We start from the raw sequence: 16,138 nt of genomic DNA, 5'->3' as shown, positions 1-16,138 counted from the left end.
TGGTTAGTTATTTTCCGCCCATAATCATTCAGGACATATACCCATGCAAAATAGAGTGTTACCAAATGGCCAGGTATTAAGATAGACTAAATATTTTAATTTGAAGAAAAAAAGAACAAGCTGCGCTGTTCAATAATCAACTATGAATAATTGACTGTGTATAGCAGTTCCTGACAGTAAACGCAATAGGAACAACATGGGATAGGGTGCAGATTCATTAGGGGAAAAACATTCCTGTTCCATTTCTGAAAAAACATTTAGATGAATAATCAACTGATCGAAAGAAATGTACTAATAGCATGATTGTGATAAACCAAGTTTGCATTACAAAATGCACTTGGAAGTTAAAGCAATAGTTCACTGAACATACAACCTAACACATTTTTTCTCTGACCTTGGCTACACATTAAAAAAAAAGATATTGCACAAACTAAATATTACGTTTGGGAGTTCATAAAAGGGCTACAATATACTGCACAAGTCTTATCAATCATTGTGATTTCCCCGTGTCATTTCCTGTGCACCCACTCTGTTTGAATGTCTACAGGTCAAATAGAGTTTAAACTACCAGAGAGTAGAAGCTTGGGCATAGCCTACATTTCGAGCTGATCCCAAAGAAAAAGATGATGCAGGCCTCAGAGGTGGAATCACAAAAGTTGCAAACACTAGCACAAAATCTGATAATGGAAATGTGAGAGGGCTTTGTAGACATTTGGTGGCTCTCATATCCATATTCCTTCTGGTACTGCTGCCTGGTAGGTATCTTGTCTACAATGTAATGAAGGCTGTAATACATTCACTAATATCACTGTAAGTTGCTTTGGATAAAGCATCTGCTAAATAGTATATATATATATATATATATTGAAGAATAGGGGTAGGGTTGTAGAGAATCGAAGGACCATGAATATAACAAATTAACCTTATGTGCTGGCTTAAGGCCGGTAGCAACAGCTACAGAATGTCTGGTCAGAACAAAGATAAGGTGGATGTCCAGGTTAAGGGGAGTTTATTGTAAGAAGATGTCCACATTCACACACCCACCTGGTTGACCACTCCTGGTTCAGATTACTGAGAATTATGTCCAGGGAGAACTGACATTGACTATGGTTGTTTAGATGCATGCACAATTAAACAGCCATACAGGGATTCAGTCCGCAGGAAGAAAAGTTCAGCAGGAGGGTAAACTGTGGAAGTGCTCATCAGGATGGGGGAAAGCTATAAGGGCACAAAGCGAGACCCAAATGCAGATACAGGAGGCAGATGGTAGAGCTCCGATATTTATTATAACAAAAGGGAGTAGGCAAAGGCAGGTCGGGGACAGGCGAGAGTTAATAAACCAGGTCAGAGTCCAAACAGTACCAGACGATAGGCAGTCTCGAGGTCAGGCCAGGCAGGGGTCAGAAACCAGATCAGAGTCCAAAACAGTAAAAGGGGATAGGCAGGCTGGTAGTCAGAACAGGCAGAGTGGTCAGGCAGGCGGGTTCGGAGTTAGGACAGGCAAGGGTTGAAACAAGGAGGACTAGAAACAAACAGACTGGGAAAAATAGGAGCAAACACCCTGGGAAAAATAGAAGCCTGGAAGGGAGGCTGGACAATGAGCCTGTCATAGCAGATGTAAGCCATGTTGGAAGGTGAACCTTTGCACCAGTCTGAGGTCCTGAGCTATATACGTTTTGAGTCACTTCAAACTGCCAATATGAACAAGCATTTCTGAAGTCTGAAGGACAGATGGGATGAACCTGCTGTGGTAGAACGACTTCCGTGGAATTTCCACTACGGAGGCCAAAGTTAGCTGAAATTTGTAGTGACTATTTAAAGAAAACTGAAACATGGATTCGTTTCTCCTAGGCCAGATTGCTTTCAGGGTGAGGAACCAACCATCTAACATTACTTTGTAAACTGAACTTTCCCTTTAAAGCTGTTGAAACAATAACTGTGATCTCCCCACCCGTTTCAGTAAAAATCTCTCAAATTCATAGACAGAGCTATGGATGCAAGAACTGACCAACCATGATATTACAATTATAGTTTTAACCATATTGAGGCATGTTTGTTTATATTTACTTTGTTTACAAACATAGGAGTGAAAGAAGCTTATAATTTGGGTTCTGATGAGGCATGACAGTTGAACTAAGCTCATGAGGCATTTCTAAGTTATATTCTTCAAGAACCAATGGGAACATTTCCTTAATTCAGAAGTCCCAAAATGGATGAAGCACCCACAGATTGCACCTTTTAAGACCGAGAAGAACGAAGAAAATGAAAACACGGGTGTTCTACCAAACATTGATTGAATAATAAACTACGAATAAAATAAAATAAACTAGAGAGTAATAAAAACTAGAGAGTAATAAAAACTAGAGAGTAATAAAAACTAGAGAGCAACTTGTGGCTTTTATTTGAGGCTGGCTCCTTTTTATGGACACAGAACTCATGAAAGTGACAAAGCAAAGCGTGACGCTTCCAGATTGCATTACATTTCCACATTCTGTCATGTCATGATGATTGCTGCAACAATAAATAGATAGATGGTATAGCAAGTATCATTTGACCAGCATCTTCTTAAAAAATGTCTTGGGCACTGCAGTGGAAAAGCAGAAAGCTGCCAAACAGAAATATGGCACAACCACCCTCTCACCTTCGAAGTATCGATAGTCAAACAACAAAACACCACGTAATGCAACATATGTTACATAACGCATTCTGCTAAATATAAGTTGGGAGAGGTCACAATGGGGCGACACTCAGGAAAACCTGTGCAGGCTCTAGGGGTAAAACAGAAAAGGCATACGTGTAGTTCAAGGTAATAAGGTTGTATTAGGTTGGAAGCAAAGCTGTACGCACAGCAGCCCCATAGACAACTAAAGTAAGGCACAAAATGATGGTATCTGACAGCATAAGGTTTGTCAACAAAACCCACAAATGATCTAAAAGGTAGCTTATGACATTACATTCAATTATTTCCTCTATTTCTTTCATAATACACACATATAGTTACCATTGGAGCCATATCTAGTGGTATGTTTATGGATTACTTGTTGAATTCTGAAGAGTAGTAGGCTGGATCATACCAAACCTGTGCCAGTATTCAGAAAGCTTCTCAGGATAGGAGTGCTGATCTAGGATCAGTTTTGCCATAATGAATAAGATTACATGGCCGGGGAGTACCTGGTCAGCTCTCCTACTCTGAGACGATTTATGAATGGAGGCCGTTTTGAAGTAGGCAGATGGCATTTGTTGGGTGTTATTTTACACTGCTTCATATTCTTAAAATTGGTATAGCAAAAGCAAGCAAGCAATAAAAATCCTCTCAGGATCAAAACACATTGAACTTGTGAACACAGTGAGAGGAAAATGCCACAGGTATCCGACAGTGAGTTTAGTTTTTGTACTGCATCCAGTGTTCATCATCTGCATTTTATATGCAGTTTTTTCCTTATCGTCTTGACATCGATCATGGGAAATAGAAAAATAGATATACGCTGAGTAGTAATAATAATAGACGCTCTGGTGTTTTAGACAGGTGGCCTTGGAACTCGGTCTGATAGTCCTCATAAGCTAGAGTTTGTCACTGTAGCCTGCCTGCATGTTCCGGGTCTGTTTAACAGACATCGCTAATGTGTCACACGCGTCATTCATCAAACAAGATTTTCAGAGCTCTGTTGATGAAAGAGGTAGCATGAACCCCAGTGAGAAATGGAGTCCCTCAATGTGTGCACAGGTAACTGCCCAAATAAAGGGAACACAAACATAAAGTGTCTCAATACGGTGTTGGGCCACCACGAGCCATGACAGCTTCAACGTGCCTCTATTAGCAGTATGCAAAACCCTTATTCCACGAGTAATTCCATAATTTGGTGTTTTGCTGATGGAAAATGCTGTCTCAGGCGCCGCTTCAGAATCTCCCATAAGTGTTCAATTGGGTTGAGATCTGGTGACTGAAACAGCCACGTCATATGGCTTACATTGTTTTCAGGCTCATCAAACCATTGAGTGAACATTCATGCCCTGTGAATGAGGGAATTGTGATCCTATGGCCTGTCCAGCATTTTATACATGACCCTAAGCATGATGGGATCCTAATTGCTTAATTAACTCAGGAACCAAACCTCTGTGGAAGCACCCGTCTTAATATGCTTTGCATTCTTCATTTACTCAAGCGTTTACATTATTTTGGCAGTTACCGGTGCGTTAATGTTCTGGCAAGTCAAGCAGGCTCAATCAAACTGAACGAAAACTAATACTACTCAAGCGTCTGGTGGTGCTGACAGTGCTATTCTATATCATGAGTACCGGTGAGTGCAGGTTACACCTCCAGACCCAGCTGGGGGCACAAAGTGAGTTTATCGCGCATCGTTAAGTTGCCTGGCCACGGTAAGGATCTCCTTCGCCCCTTTACTCAGCAGTAGATTGGCCAAGTCTAGACCTAGCTTCTCAGATGCATCCTGGGCCGGGCCTGGCATGTTGTTCGCTGTTACGCCAACACGCTGGACCCGCTCATCCACTCGCTCTTCCACCTACCACAGAGGAAAGACGGCTTAAATAAACCAAATAAATACGCCCTGAGAAGGGAGCCCCTTGATGAGCTGATATGTTTAATTGGAAGAGATGACTGGGGGGGTGAGAAATCATTAGTCTGACCTTATTGTCTGAAGCAATGCTGGTCTGCATGGTCTCCTTGAGGCTGTCTGAACCATCCAGGCTGTACACTGCTCCCGTCAGGTAGAGCTTTGGTAAACAGAACACAACAGTTACAAAGGCACGCACGTAACCACGGGTATGCAACGACACACACTCACACTTAAGCAAATGTCATAAGCCCTTACCTGAGAGTCCTTGACTTCAGTGTGGACAGCAACCGGTACACTGCAACCACCCTCCTACAAGAAGCGAAAGTGATTACACTGGAGTTTCAAATATAATGAGACGTGCAGTGGTTAAAAGGGGGTAATCTGAGGTTGCTGCATCCATTTTCTAAATGAATCAAATCAAATCGTATTTGTCACATGCTTCGTAAACAACAGGTGAAGACATTAGTCTTAAGTGACATGCTTAATTACGGGCCCTTCCCAGCAATGAAGAGAAAAAGAAAAGAAAAAGAAAAAAACTACACATAATAATAAAAGTAATAATAAATACACAATGAGTAACGATAACTTGGCTATATACACGGGGTGCAAGTACCAAGTCGATGCGCAGGGGTACGAAGTAATTGAGGTAGATATGTGCATATAACTAGGAATAAAGTGATTAGTCAGCACGACAGACAATAAACAGCAGCAGAAGCTGCAGATAATTAAATAGTTAGCCAATAGCTACCTGGACTAACAGTACTGAACAAAAATATAAACGTAACGTGCAACAATTTCAAAGATTTTACTGAGTTACAGTTTATATAAGGATATCAGTCAATTGAAATAAATCCATTAGGCCCTAATGCATGTATTTTACATGACTGGGCAAGGGTGCAGCCCTGGGTGGACCTGGCAGGGCATAGGCCCACCCACTTGGCAGCCAGGCCCACCCACTGAGGAGTCAAGCCCAGCCAATCAGAATGAGTTTTTCCCCCACAAAAGGGCTTTATTACAGACAGAAATAGTCCCCCTCCCATAATCCTCAGACGATCCCGCGGGTGAAGAAGACGGAAGTGTCACGTTGTCGAGGTCAAAACTGCACATTTTAAAGTGGTCTTTTATTGTCCGCAGCACAAGGTGCACCTGTGTAATGATCATGCTGTTTAATAAGCTTCCTGATATGCCACACCTGTCAGGTGGATGAATTATCTTGGTAAAGGAGAAATGCTCACTAACAGCGATGTAAACAAATTTTTGCAAAAAAATGGAGAGAAATAAGCTTTTTTGTGCGTATGGAAAATGTCTGCGTTTATTTCAGCTCATGACACATGGGACCAACACTTTACATAGTGTTTATATTTCTGTTCAGTGTATTTAGCAATCTTATGGCTTGGGGGTAGAAGCTGTACAGGGTCCTGATGGTTCCAGACAGTGCATTGGTACCGTTTGTCGAGCGGTAGCAAAATGAACAGTTTATGACTTGGGTGGCTGGATGCATTAATTTTTAGGGCCTTCCTATGACACTGCCTGGTATAGAAGTCCTGAATGGCAAGGTGCTCGTCCCCAGTGATGTGCTGAAAAAAAACACTGTATTGCCTCCAAACAAGCTTAAAACTATAACTTTTATATTGTGGATGGTCAGTCCTTGCATTCATAGCTCTGTCTACAAGTTTGGGAGTAGTTACATTTTTCCAGGCCCATCCCTCAGCTTTTTACCAAAATAGAGGTGGGGTAAACGCTTTGTGATTGTTTCAACTCCGGATTGCCCCTTTTAGTACTGTTTATGTGACATAGTTATAAAGCCTATCATTACTTCTTTTTTTCTTTTTTTTCACTTGCAATTGCACCTTAAATGGCCGGTTTCCCAGACATAGATTAAGCCTCGTCCTAGACTAAAAAAAAACGTTCAATGGTGATTCTCCATTGAGCATGCTTTTTAGTCCAGGACTAGGCTTCATCTGTGTCTGGGGAAACTGGTCCGTTATGAGTATTTATATTAAGTAGCATTGACAATGCACTAGCAGCCAACAATTCACAGATACACTGGACAAAACACTATAACAAAAACATCTAGGAGACAGAGTGAGACTTGCCAGTCGTCTGAGGAAGGCTCGCTCTGCTATACAGCGCAGGACCGTGTCGGGGTCGTGCAGAACAGACACCATCTCCAGGATGTCCTCGTCTCTGGCCCGCACCTCGATGGCAAGAGCCCCCTGGAACACAGCCACGCAATGGACCCTCAGTCTGTTAAGACCCAACTGAAAATTCTAATCCTCACATACACAGAGCCTTTCAGGGTAAAATATTCCGTTTTAACAACAGTTAGGCGCAGGTATGAGAGTTAAAGAGTTAAAGTTGCCCATTTCTCCTTCATAAAATAACTCTACCTACCTGTCCAACAGCGTACATGCAGTCCTCAGGGCCCAGGATCTGCAAATGCAAAGACACAAATGAAAGGTAACTGCCCAATATTTTAGGTAGGCGGATACATTATGTAGGGCCAGGAGGTTTTCCATGACCATGTGACCGCTTGGAAAAACTCAGGGCCCTAGTTATAGGCTATATATAGGCTTACATAGTCTAAAAACCACATACAATGAATCTTGATTAATTAAGATGACTCTTGATTTATCTCTATGTTATGGACAAGGTGTTGTGATGTGGAGTGTTGGAGGTAGCTACAGTTGAAGTTGGAAGTTTACCTACACTTAGGTTGGCGTCATTAAAACTCATTTTTCAACCACTCCAAAAATGTATTGTTAACAAACTATAGTTTTGGCAAGTCGGTTAGAACATCTACTTTGTGCATGACAAGTAATTTTTCCAACAATTGTTTACAGACAGATTTCATCACTTATAATTCACTGTATCACAATTCCAGTGGATCAGAAGTTTACATACACTAAGTTGACTGTGCCTTTAAACAGCTTGGAAAATTCCAGAAAATGATGTCATGGCTTTCGTAGCTTCTGATAGGCTAATTGACATCATTTGAGTCAATTGGAGGTGTAGACCTCCACAAGTCTGGATCATCCTTGGGAGCAATTTCCAAATGCCTGAAGGTACCACGTTCATCTGTACAAACAATATTACGCAAGTATAAACACCATGGGACCACACAGCCATCATAACGCTCAGGAAGGAGGCGCGTTCTGTCTCCTAGAGATGAACATAATTTGGTGCAAAAAGTGCAAATCAATCCCAGTACAACAGCAAAGGACCTTGTGAAGATGCTGGAGGAAACAGGTACAAAAGTATCTATATCCACAGTAAAACGAGTCCTATATCGACATAACCTGAAAGGCCGCTCAGCAAGGAAGAAGCCACTGCTCCAAAACCACCATAAAAAAAAGCCAGACTATGGTTTGCAACTGCATATGGGGACAAAGATCATACTTTTTGGAAAAATGTCCTCTGGTCTAATGAAACAAAAATAGAACTGTTTGGCCATAATGACCATCGTTATGTTTGGAGGAAAAAGGGGGAGGCTTGCAAGCCAAAGAACACCATCCCAACCGTGAAGGACGGGGGTGGCAGCATCATGTTGTGGGGGTGCTTTGCTGCAGGGGGGACTGGTGCACTTCACAAAATAGATGGCATCATGAGGAAGTAAAATTATGTGGATATATTGAAGCAACATCTCAAGACATCAGTCAGGAAGTTAAAGCTTGGTCGCAAATGGGTCTTCCAAATGGACAATGACCCCAAGCATACTTCCAAAGATGTGGCAAAATGGCTTAAGGACAAGAAAGTCATGGTATTGAGGTGGCCATCACAAAGCCCTGACCTCAATCCTATATAACATTTGTGGGCAGAATTGAAAAAGCATGTGCGAGCAAGGAGGCCTACAAACCTGACTCAGTTACACCAGCGCTGTCAGGAGGAATGGGCCAAAATTCACCCAACTTATTGTTGGAAGCTTGTGGAAGGCTACCCGAAACGTTTGACCCAAGTTAAACAATGCTACAAAATACTAATTGAGTGTATGTAAACTTCTGACCCACTGGGAATGTGATGAAAGAAATAAAAGCTCAAATAAATCATTCTCTCTACTATTATTCTGACATTTCACATTCTTTAAAAAAAGTGGTGATCCTAACTGACCTAAGACAGGGAATTTTTACTAGGATTAAATGTCAGGGATTGTGAAAAACTGAGTTTAAATATATTTGGCTAAGGTGTATGTAAACTTTTGACTTCAACTGTACCTGGCTGACTCGGCTATCCCAGCCCATGCGACGGAGTCCAGCTGCAGCCAGTATAATGGCCGAGAAGTCGTCCTTTTCATCCAGCTTCTTCAACCTCGTGTTGAGGTTTCCTCGCTGGAAAAAATGCACTAAGGAAACAAACTCACAACCCTCTACAGATGGTGCTCATTACTGATATGATGTGCATTGGATTTGAAATGAAGATCCTGTTTTAATCCTTCGCTATACTGTGAGAGTGGCAGTGAGTGAACGTAGCACTGAGAGAAAGGATACAATATCTTTAAACTCCAGATGGGGGAATCTTTTCTTTAGCTGAGCAGCCCGTCGTAGGGAACTTGTGCCTATCACACTATGAAAAAAAAACCCATCAAGATCAATGTCAAGCCACTCCTTTAAAACAGATTGGAAAAGAATCTTCAAACAATGTCATGAGTAAAATTGAACTGTTTTGTACCTCTTGTCGGGCAGGGTGTCAAGGGATTTTCCCATGTTTTTGGGATGCAAGACCACTGCGTCATGGGGGTTCTCGCGCCTTAAATGAACAGGAAGGAGGAAAAAAAACGATTTACCATGAAAATATCGGAGGCTACTTCATTCCACAGTCGTGGTGAAGAGAATCCGACTTCAATAGTAGATATTCAAAAGGTTATACACTGGCGCGCTTGGAGTATTCAAAATAAATGTATATACACATAGCCCAGATGAATAAGGACAGTGTGTTTGATTTCCCTGTGGATCCTTACAGAGGCACTATTGTGCCGACTTACTTTAGCACAGCTCCTATGGTAAAGCCAGGCGGTAGAGTCGTGGGCAAGTCTTTCAAAGAGTGGACCACCAAGTCTACTCTATAGGAGACACAGCACAACAGAGTCATTTATTTTGCAACAATTCAGAGCAAAGACTGAGGGGGAAAAAAACTGGACATTAAACACCTGCACAAATCAAAGTCTTGAAGACATTAATGACATTTTGAAGCTACTCAAAATGCATGCCATTACATTGTAATAAAGAAAGTACCTCGACCGCCATTCCAGTGGCTTTTCACATTAAGACTAATAGTAATGTAGCCTACAGTTTGAATGTGGTGTTTGAAGGTGTCGATTGTTCATGAGTGGTCGAGCCTCAGTCCTGACTTGAATTTGCTTGCAAAACAGAGACAAGGTTTGAATATTGCTGTCCATCAATAACCCCCACCCAAACTTACTGAGCTTGAGCCATTTTGACAAAAAAATATGAATAAATGTTGCCTTAAGAGTTGTGCAAAGTTGGTAGAATCTTATTAAAAATGATTTACAGCTGTGACGACTGTCAAAGGTGAAGCCATACGCAATCAATACATCAACAACTTTTTTTCATTCATTTGGAACATTTTCTATAGTTTTTCTTTAACTTTGAAAATAAGGAGTTGATTGTGTGGATCCAGAAGACAAAATGAGACTTACTCGTTTCTCTCCAGAGCAGTCTCCAGTTCTTTGGTGAAAAGGCTCTTCTCTCCAATCTGCATTTAGAAAGCATATAGGTTACTAACTGTTAACCCCATTACATTTTTAGCTCAGAACTTAAAAGTGTTTTCGAATACTACTGAGTCAAGTAAAATGAACAATTTGGGCAATAATTTAGTTCTGATGAGAAACGCCTTTAGTTTATAAACAGATTTACCTTTGATAACGCTGTGTCAAGGATTTTGTCCCCTGTAGTTGTCATGCCAACTGACACAGAAAGACAAGGACATATACAAAGTGATATAGTCGTTGAATTACTGTATTGTACATATCTTATTGTGATGCATCTCCATAGTCAAAGGAAGAGAACCATTATAGGTTCTAGATAGCACTTTTTTTTCTACGAGTGTATCTGGACTCACCTATTTCTAAGTGGACATCGGGGTACAGTCTCTTCAGCTTCTCTGCAACGCTGTCCGTCTGAATACGAGCCAGCTGAGGTCAATAAATTAACAGAATTAATGCAATTTGGATGACAACTTGTGTGTGTGCACATTTTGGATGGTTGGTTTCTAGCTAGTTCACTTCCTGGATAATACTGACTATCATAGTCTATTCAAGAAGCAAATGTTCAGCCGTGCGTTATCAAATCACTGGGACGTGAACATAAGAAGCTGTAGTAAAAGGCTAGACATTATTGGAGCAGTGAATGGACTATCTCTGTTGCAGGAGGAGCAGACCTCCCTGACTGCTGTACTGAGGGAACAGAGAAGGGAAGCTTATCTGATAAAGAGTTGCCACACTCTGCGCTAACCTATTCAAACTCCACAGTAGTTTCACTGACACCGGGAAAAATTGTTAAAGTGAAAAATGACATTACCTTAAACCTAAAATCACATGCGATTTAGTTCCACTCAACCACCAAAGGTATCTTACCTGGCTCTTTCGGGTTCCAATTCTTATGACCCGGCTAACTTTCCCATTAGCATTCTGTTGGAAAAACACAAGCAATACATTGCAACAGCCATTTTTCCAATAACAGAGTTTTTCCATTTCTACATGTAGTTGCAGTTCATGGCAGTGATTCCCTTCGTATTGTCCCAACTCCTTTCACTGTAAGCCACATATAACTGCTCCATATCATAAAATAAACTCTGTTTGAATTGCTTTCCTCTTACCCTGACATACTTATAAGGTCCCTCCATAGTTCTCAGGAAACCTTAGCTTCTACACGCAGAGCAGCACTTTGTGTCGTCTGTAGAGCTGTGAAAGCCTGCTGTGTCTATGTGGGGAGCAGTGGCAAGTCATACAGCCTAGCCCTAGAGATACTGAACCATGCCTCAATTTCCTACACCCCCATTTCCCTGGTCCTAGCTGATAAGTCAAGTGTGCCGATTCATTGTGTCAGTTATTATGAGCAGTGAGGGGTAGCGATGGTCTTTTGTAAGATCATTTGCCTATTGGCATCTTCCAAATGGCCATGAAATAGACATGTATGTATGTGGAAAGCACCGATATAAAAAGGATAGATTTTTCCATTTAAATCTGATCCCATTCAAAGCTGACAACCTTTAGGTTTTATAGGACAAGACAAGAGTTGACGCACTGGATGTTGTAGGCACTGTTCCCTCATCAACAACAACAAAAAATCGACACTGAGCAAATTACAGGTCTGCTGAGCACAAACTTGAATGTTGTGAAAATTCTGTGCAACTTCCAGCACGCATTTACTGTCAACACTGAGGCTGTACCTGCCTTAAGTTACAGTTTTAACAATGGCCATGAGGGCTACTGTGGCTATTTGATCATAATGTAGGCCTGACAGAGAGGCCTACTATCAAAAACAATGGATAAAATGCATCCCATAACATTTTAACATGGGAATAGCTGTTATATCATTCAGCCTACAGTAGCAATGTGTGATGTTCAATGTTGGCCTACATTCCATGAGACTTAAAACAAAACATGCAGGGCTTGACATTAACCTGTTTATCCACTTGCCCTTCAGACAAGGAGGTGACTGAAAATGTTGTGTTGTTTGATGCAAGAAACCACTTTACAAAATAAAATGCATTATTATTCCCATTATTACAGGGAATCAGGGAAGCTCTTTACCCGACTCGCTTTTCAAAGATGTCTGTGAATGTTTTATGCTTTTGTAAGAAGCAATCACTCCCCTATTGCTGACTACAAATGATCTATAACTGGGCTAATAACTCACTAACTAGCAAAGGATATGAACAAAATGTGGAGATGTGGCTAGACGCAGCTCTCGCTTTGATCTCAAAACAAGGCATCTACTCAGAACCGCTCATGCTGTAAACACAGTCCAGTTCAAAGTAAATGGCACAGATCCATATATGGCAATGGTCTATTTGCATATGCAGCTCTAATTGTTTATGCCGCACCGGTCTGTGTAAAGTTCGGGCTGAGTAGTGTGTGTCAATTTAATGGAATCCTATGTGTTTTGCCTACAACAAAATCTCTTGCATAGTTCGTTTTGTTTCGGTATGTTGCATTGAAAGTGGCTAATATAGCGTTGATTCGATCCCAATTGCCACAATGAAGGGAAACGTTGATCGTCTTAACAGGAAAACTCTAGAACAGTGGTCAACAACCTTTTCTGAGTCAAGATCACTTTTTGAGTAAAAAAACGTACACCTGTGCAACATTAACCAATTAAAAATAGTTCTGTAGCAATGAGGTTTGTGCAGTAAGCTATATGGCCCAATACATTTTCACTGCATATTGGCTGTGCATAAATTGCCCTGCCAATGTATTGTTGTTCAGGCCATTTCTTAAAATTATCTTTTAAAATTTAAGGTAGGCTATATGATCACACCGGCAATAGATCCATTGTTGTATTACTTGTGAGGCACAACTGAGCGAGCATCTGATCTCAACTAGAGGTCGACCAATTAATTAGGGCCGATTTCAAGTTTTCATAACAATCGGTAATCTGCCTTTTTGGATGCCGATTATGGCCAATTACATTGCAATCCACGAGGAGACTGCGTGGGAGGCTGACCACCTGTTACGCGAGTGCAGCATCAAAAGGACCTTGTGGCTGCAAGGAGCCATGGTAAGTTGCTAGCTACAGTAGCATTAAACTTAACTTATAAAAAACAATCAATCTTCACATAATCACTAATTAACGACACATGATTGATGATATTACTAAGTGAACTAGCTTGTCCTGTGTTGCATATAAAAAAGTGGTGCCTGTTAATTTATCATCTAATCACAGGCTACTTCAACTTCGCCAAACGGGGGATGATTTAATAAAAGCACATTCGCGAAAAAAAGCACAATCGTTGCACAAATGTACCTAACCATAAACATTAATGCCTTTCTTAAAATCAATACACAGAAGTAAAACATTTTAAACCTGCATATTTAGTTAAAAGAAATGCATTTTAGCCAGCGATATTAACTGGGGAAATTGTGTCACTTCTCTTGTGTTCAGTGCAAGCAGAGTCAGGGTATATGCAGCAGTTTGGGCCTTCTGGCTTGTTGCGAACTGTGTGAAGACCATTTCTTCCTAACAAAGACCGTAATTAATTTGCCAGAATTTTACATAATTATGACATTACATTGAAGGTTATGCAATGTAACAGCAATATTTAGACTTAGGGTTGCCACCCGTTGGATAAAATACGAAACGGTTCCGTATTTCACTGAAAGAATAAACGTTTTGTTTTCTAAAATTATAGTTTCCGGATTTCACCATATTAATGACCAAAGGCTCATATTTCTGTGTGTTTATTATAATTAAGTCTATGATTTGATATTTGATAGAGCAGTCTGACTGAGCGGTGGTAGGCAGCAGCAGGCTCCTAAGCATTAATTCAAACAGCACTTTACTGCGTTTGCCAGCAGCTCTTAGCAATGCTTGAGGCACAGCACCGTTTATGACTTCAGCCTATGAACTCCCGATATTAGGCTGGCAATACTAAAGTGATCGACCATTAAGAGGTATCGGCTTTCTTTGGTCCTCCAATAATAGGTATCGGTGTTGAAAAATCCTAATCGGTCGACCTCTCAACGGAGGGAGAGAGCAGCAGACTGAGGATGAGCCTCAACAGCCCCATGCTCTCCCTTTCCTCCACTGACACTGACCAAAAAGGGACACTGGCCAAAAAGGGACACCGTCTACCAGCTGTTGGCGAAACCCGAGTCGCACCACATTATTTCTGCCTCATGCACAAATTCATGTTGTTACTTCTATGAACAGAGAAAGTAATTTATTCCTCGATATTAAAAAAGACCCATGCCGCTAATAATATCAACGCAAGCCTATAGATACACTTTCCTACTCATTCATTACCGATGCAGTTCTTGTTGCAGCGCTGAGTTGAAATTGCTTATAAACGTATTGAATACAAAGTGTTGTCAGTGCTGAGTAAGAATGTACTCAATCATAAAAACAGCAGTTCTTTGCTTTATTCGTTGACAGTCTCTCTAGTCATGGTTTTAAACGTTTTGAAATCTCAGTATCAATTTGGCTGTAGATTTATTGTGCCTGCTACATTAATGCAGACACGGTAATCTGAGCCATCCGATTGGCCCGCAGTATTCCCATAGTGCACTTGATTTGCTCTCTGGGCCCTCCGGGAAGGCAGCGTTTGTACCTTGAGTCATAAGAAAAGGTTCAAAATGGCAACAGTTCGCCTACCCGGCGCGCAGGGCAGCTGAATAGTGTACACCTAACGCCAGCAGCCCAGACGGAAGAAAAATCTATCGTTTTTTTTTTTTACAGAAATGTTTGGCGATCGAGCAGTGGCGGTTCTAGCTTGTATGCCTCCCTGGGAAAACAGCCCCTTTGGCACCCCCCGCCCAAAAAAAGCACAATTCTGCACTAAATGTAACGTTTATTCAGACATTTGGAACAACACAAATAAATAATCATAGAGAGACCTTCCTAGGCAGTCGCCTGCCTAGCTCACAAACTAGAATCAGGGCGCCCACTCCGACCAGGTTAATTGACCCACAGTCCCACATGGTGGCATGATATCATTGACGTGACGTGCAAATAAGCGATAGAAAACCGATTTGTGTTGTCACTATTCCGATTTTTTTTGTGCGGGTTTCCCGCTGCCCATGTCGCCTATACCTAAATCCGTAACTGCGATCGAATATGAATGCCTTGGAGATCGACCAGTCGACAACTGCCCTAGAAAATGAAGTGAAATTCAATCTAGTTCTTCTCTCTGTGGGTTGATATTCCTGCGAGGCAGTCCAAGGGGAGCTGCTCGACAATCTCGGGACTACTACACAGGCAACATTGGTTGCAGGCATTGAACAGCAGCCAGAGAAGCTCTGACCGGCAGGAACATCATATTATGCTGTTATTTAATGAATTAACACACATCGTTTTTACTACGGGAACGGCCAATCTGTCATTAGAAAGGGAAAACTAAAACAACAGTTTTTAATCTACATGTTCAATGGATGTAGCTGCTAATGGTGACTGTCGAGGCAGACGTTATTTGTAATGTCAATTATTTGATATATGAGATGTATTCTCCAATGGTAGAGCTCCGAGGTGCAGGAGGGCGCGACAGTAAACCAATCAGCGCGGCCCGGTTTGGCTGTAAAAATGGCGCATGCCTCACTCCGCCAAACGTTATCACTGAGGTATGAACGTTATGCTATGCAGAGTGCTAGCTAACTAGCCACGTTTCTCACCTGTGAACTCGTCTCTCCCGACATCTCAGTGATACAGTGATGATCAGCGAGTATTGTCTTTGTCAGTTATTCCCGACGTTCAACCCATGAGACTATAACTAATTCCTTGTAATCAGGGATGAAAGGGGCATTTGTAAACTAGGGTCAATTCTGCTGACTGCCGGTGCCCTTCCGACGTCACTCCACGGAATGTCATTTCACTTCCGTGTGCTTTGGCTGCGTT

At 41.5% G+C, this 16,138-nt stretch overlaps 1 protein-coding gene across 3 annotated transcripts; it reads right to left on the bottom strand.

The window, feature by feature from the left end:
- Positions 1-2,378: 2,378 nt before the first annotated feature.
- On the bottom strand, positions 2,379-16,138 carry hmbsb (hydroxymethylbilane synthase, b). 3 transcript variants are annotated; one of them, XM_020507628.2, is made up of 14 exons: positions 15,916-16,138; positions 11,164-11,217; positions 10,650-10,722; positions 10,445-10,494; positions 10,228-10,283; positions 9,553-9,630; positions 9,240-9,317; positions 9,059-9,134; positions 8,786-8,899; positions 6,969-7,007; positions 6,671-6,790; positions 4,830-4,883; positions 4,645-4,731; positions 2,379-4,520 (listed from the first exon to the last, which is right to left on the bottom strand). In XM_020507628.2, exons 1-14 carry the CDS (start codon positions 15,937-15,939, stop codon positions 4,347-4,349), a joined length of 1,077 nt encoding a protein of 358 aa, XP_020363217.1. In that variant the 5' UTR covers positions 15,940-16,138; the 3' UTR covers positions 2,379-4,346. The 3 variants fall into 3 exon arrangements, with proteins under 3 accessions (XP_020363217.1, XP_020363216.1, XP_020363218.1); XM_020507627.2 differs by lacking the exon at positions 15,916-16,138 and adding an exon at positions 11,406-11,538; XM_020507629.2 differs by lacking the exon at positions 15,916-16,138 and adding an exon at positions 11,416-11,492.

The sequence above is a fragment of the Oncorhynchus kisutch genome, linkage group LG18 (genome assembly GCF_002021735.2).
Source record: "Oncorhynchus kisutch isolate 150728-3 linkage group LG18, Okis_V2, whole genome shotgun sequence".
In the NCBI taxonomy this organism is placed as follows: domain Eukaryota; kingdom Metazoa; phylum Chordata; class Actinopteri; order Salmoniformes; family Salmonidae; genus Oncorhynchus; species Oncorhynchus kisutch.
This window is presented reverse-complemented; position numbering and strand designations above follow the sequence as displayed.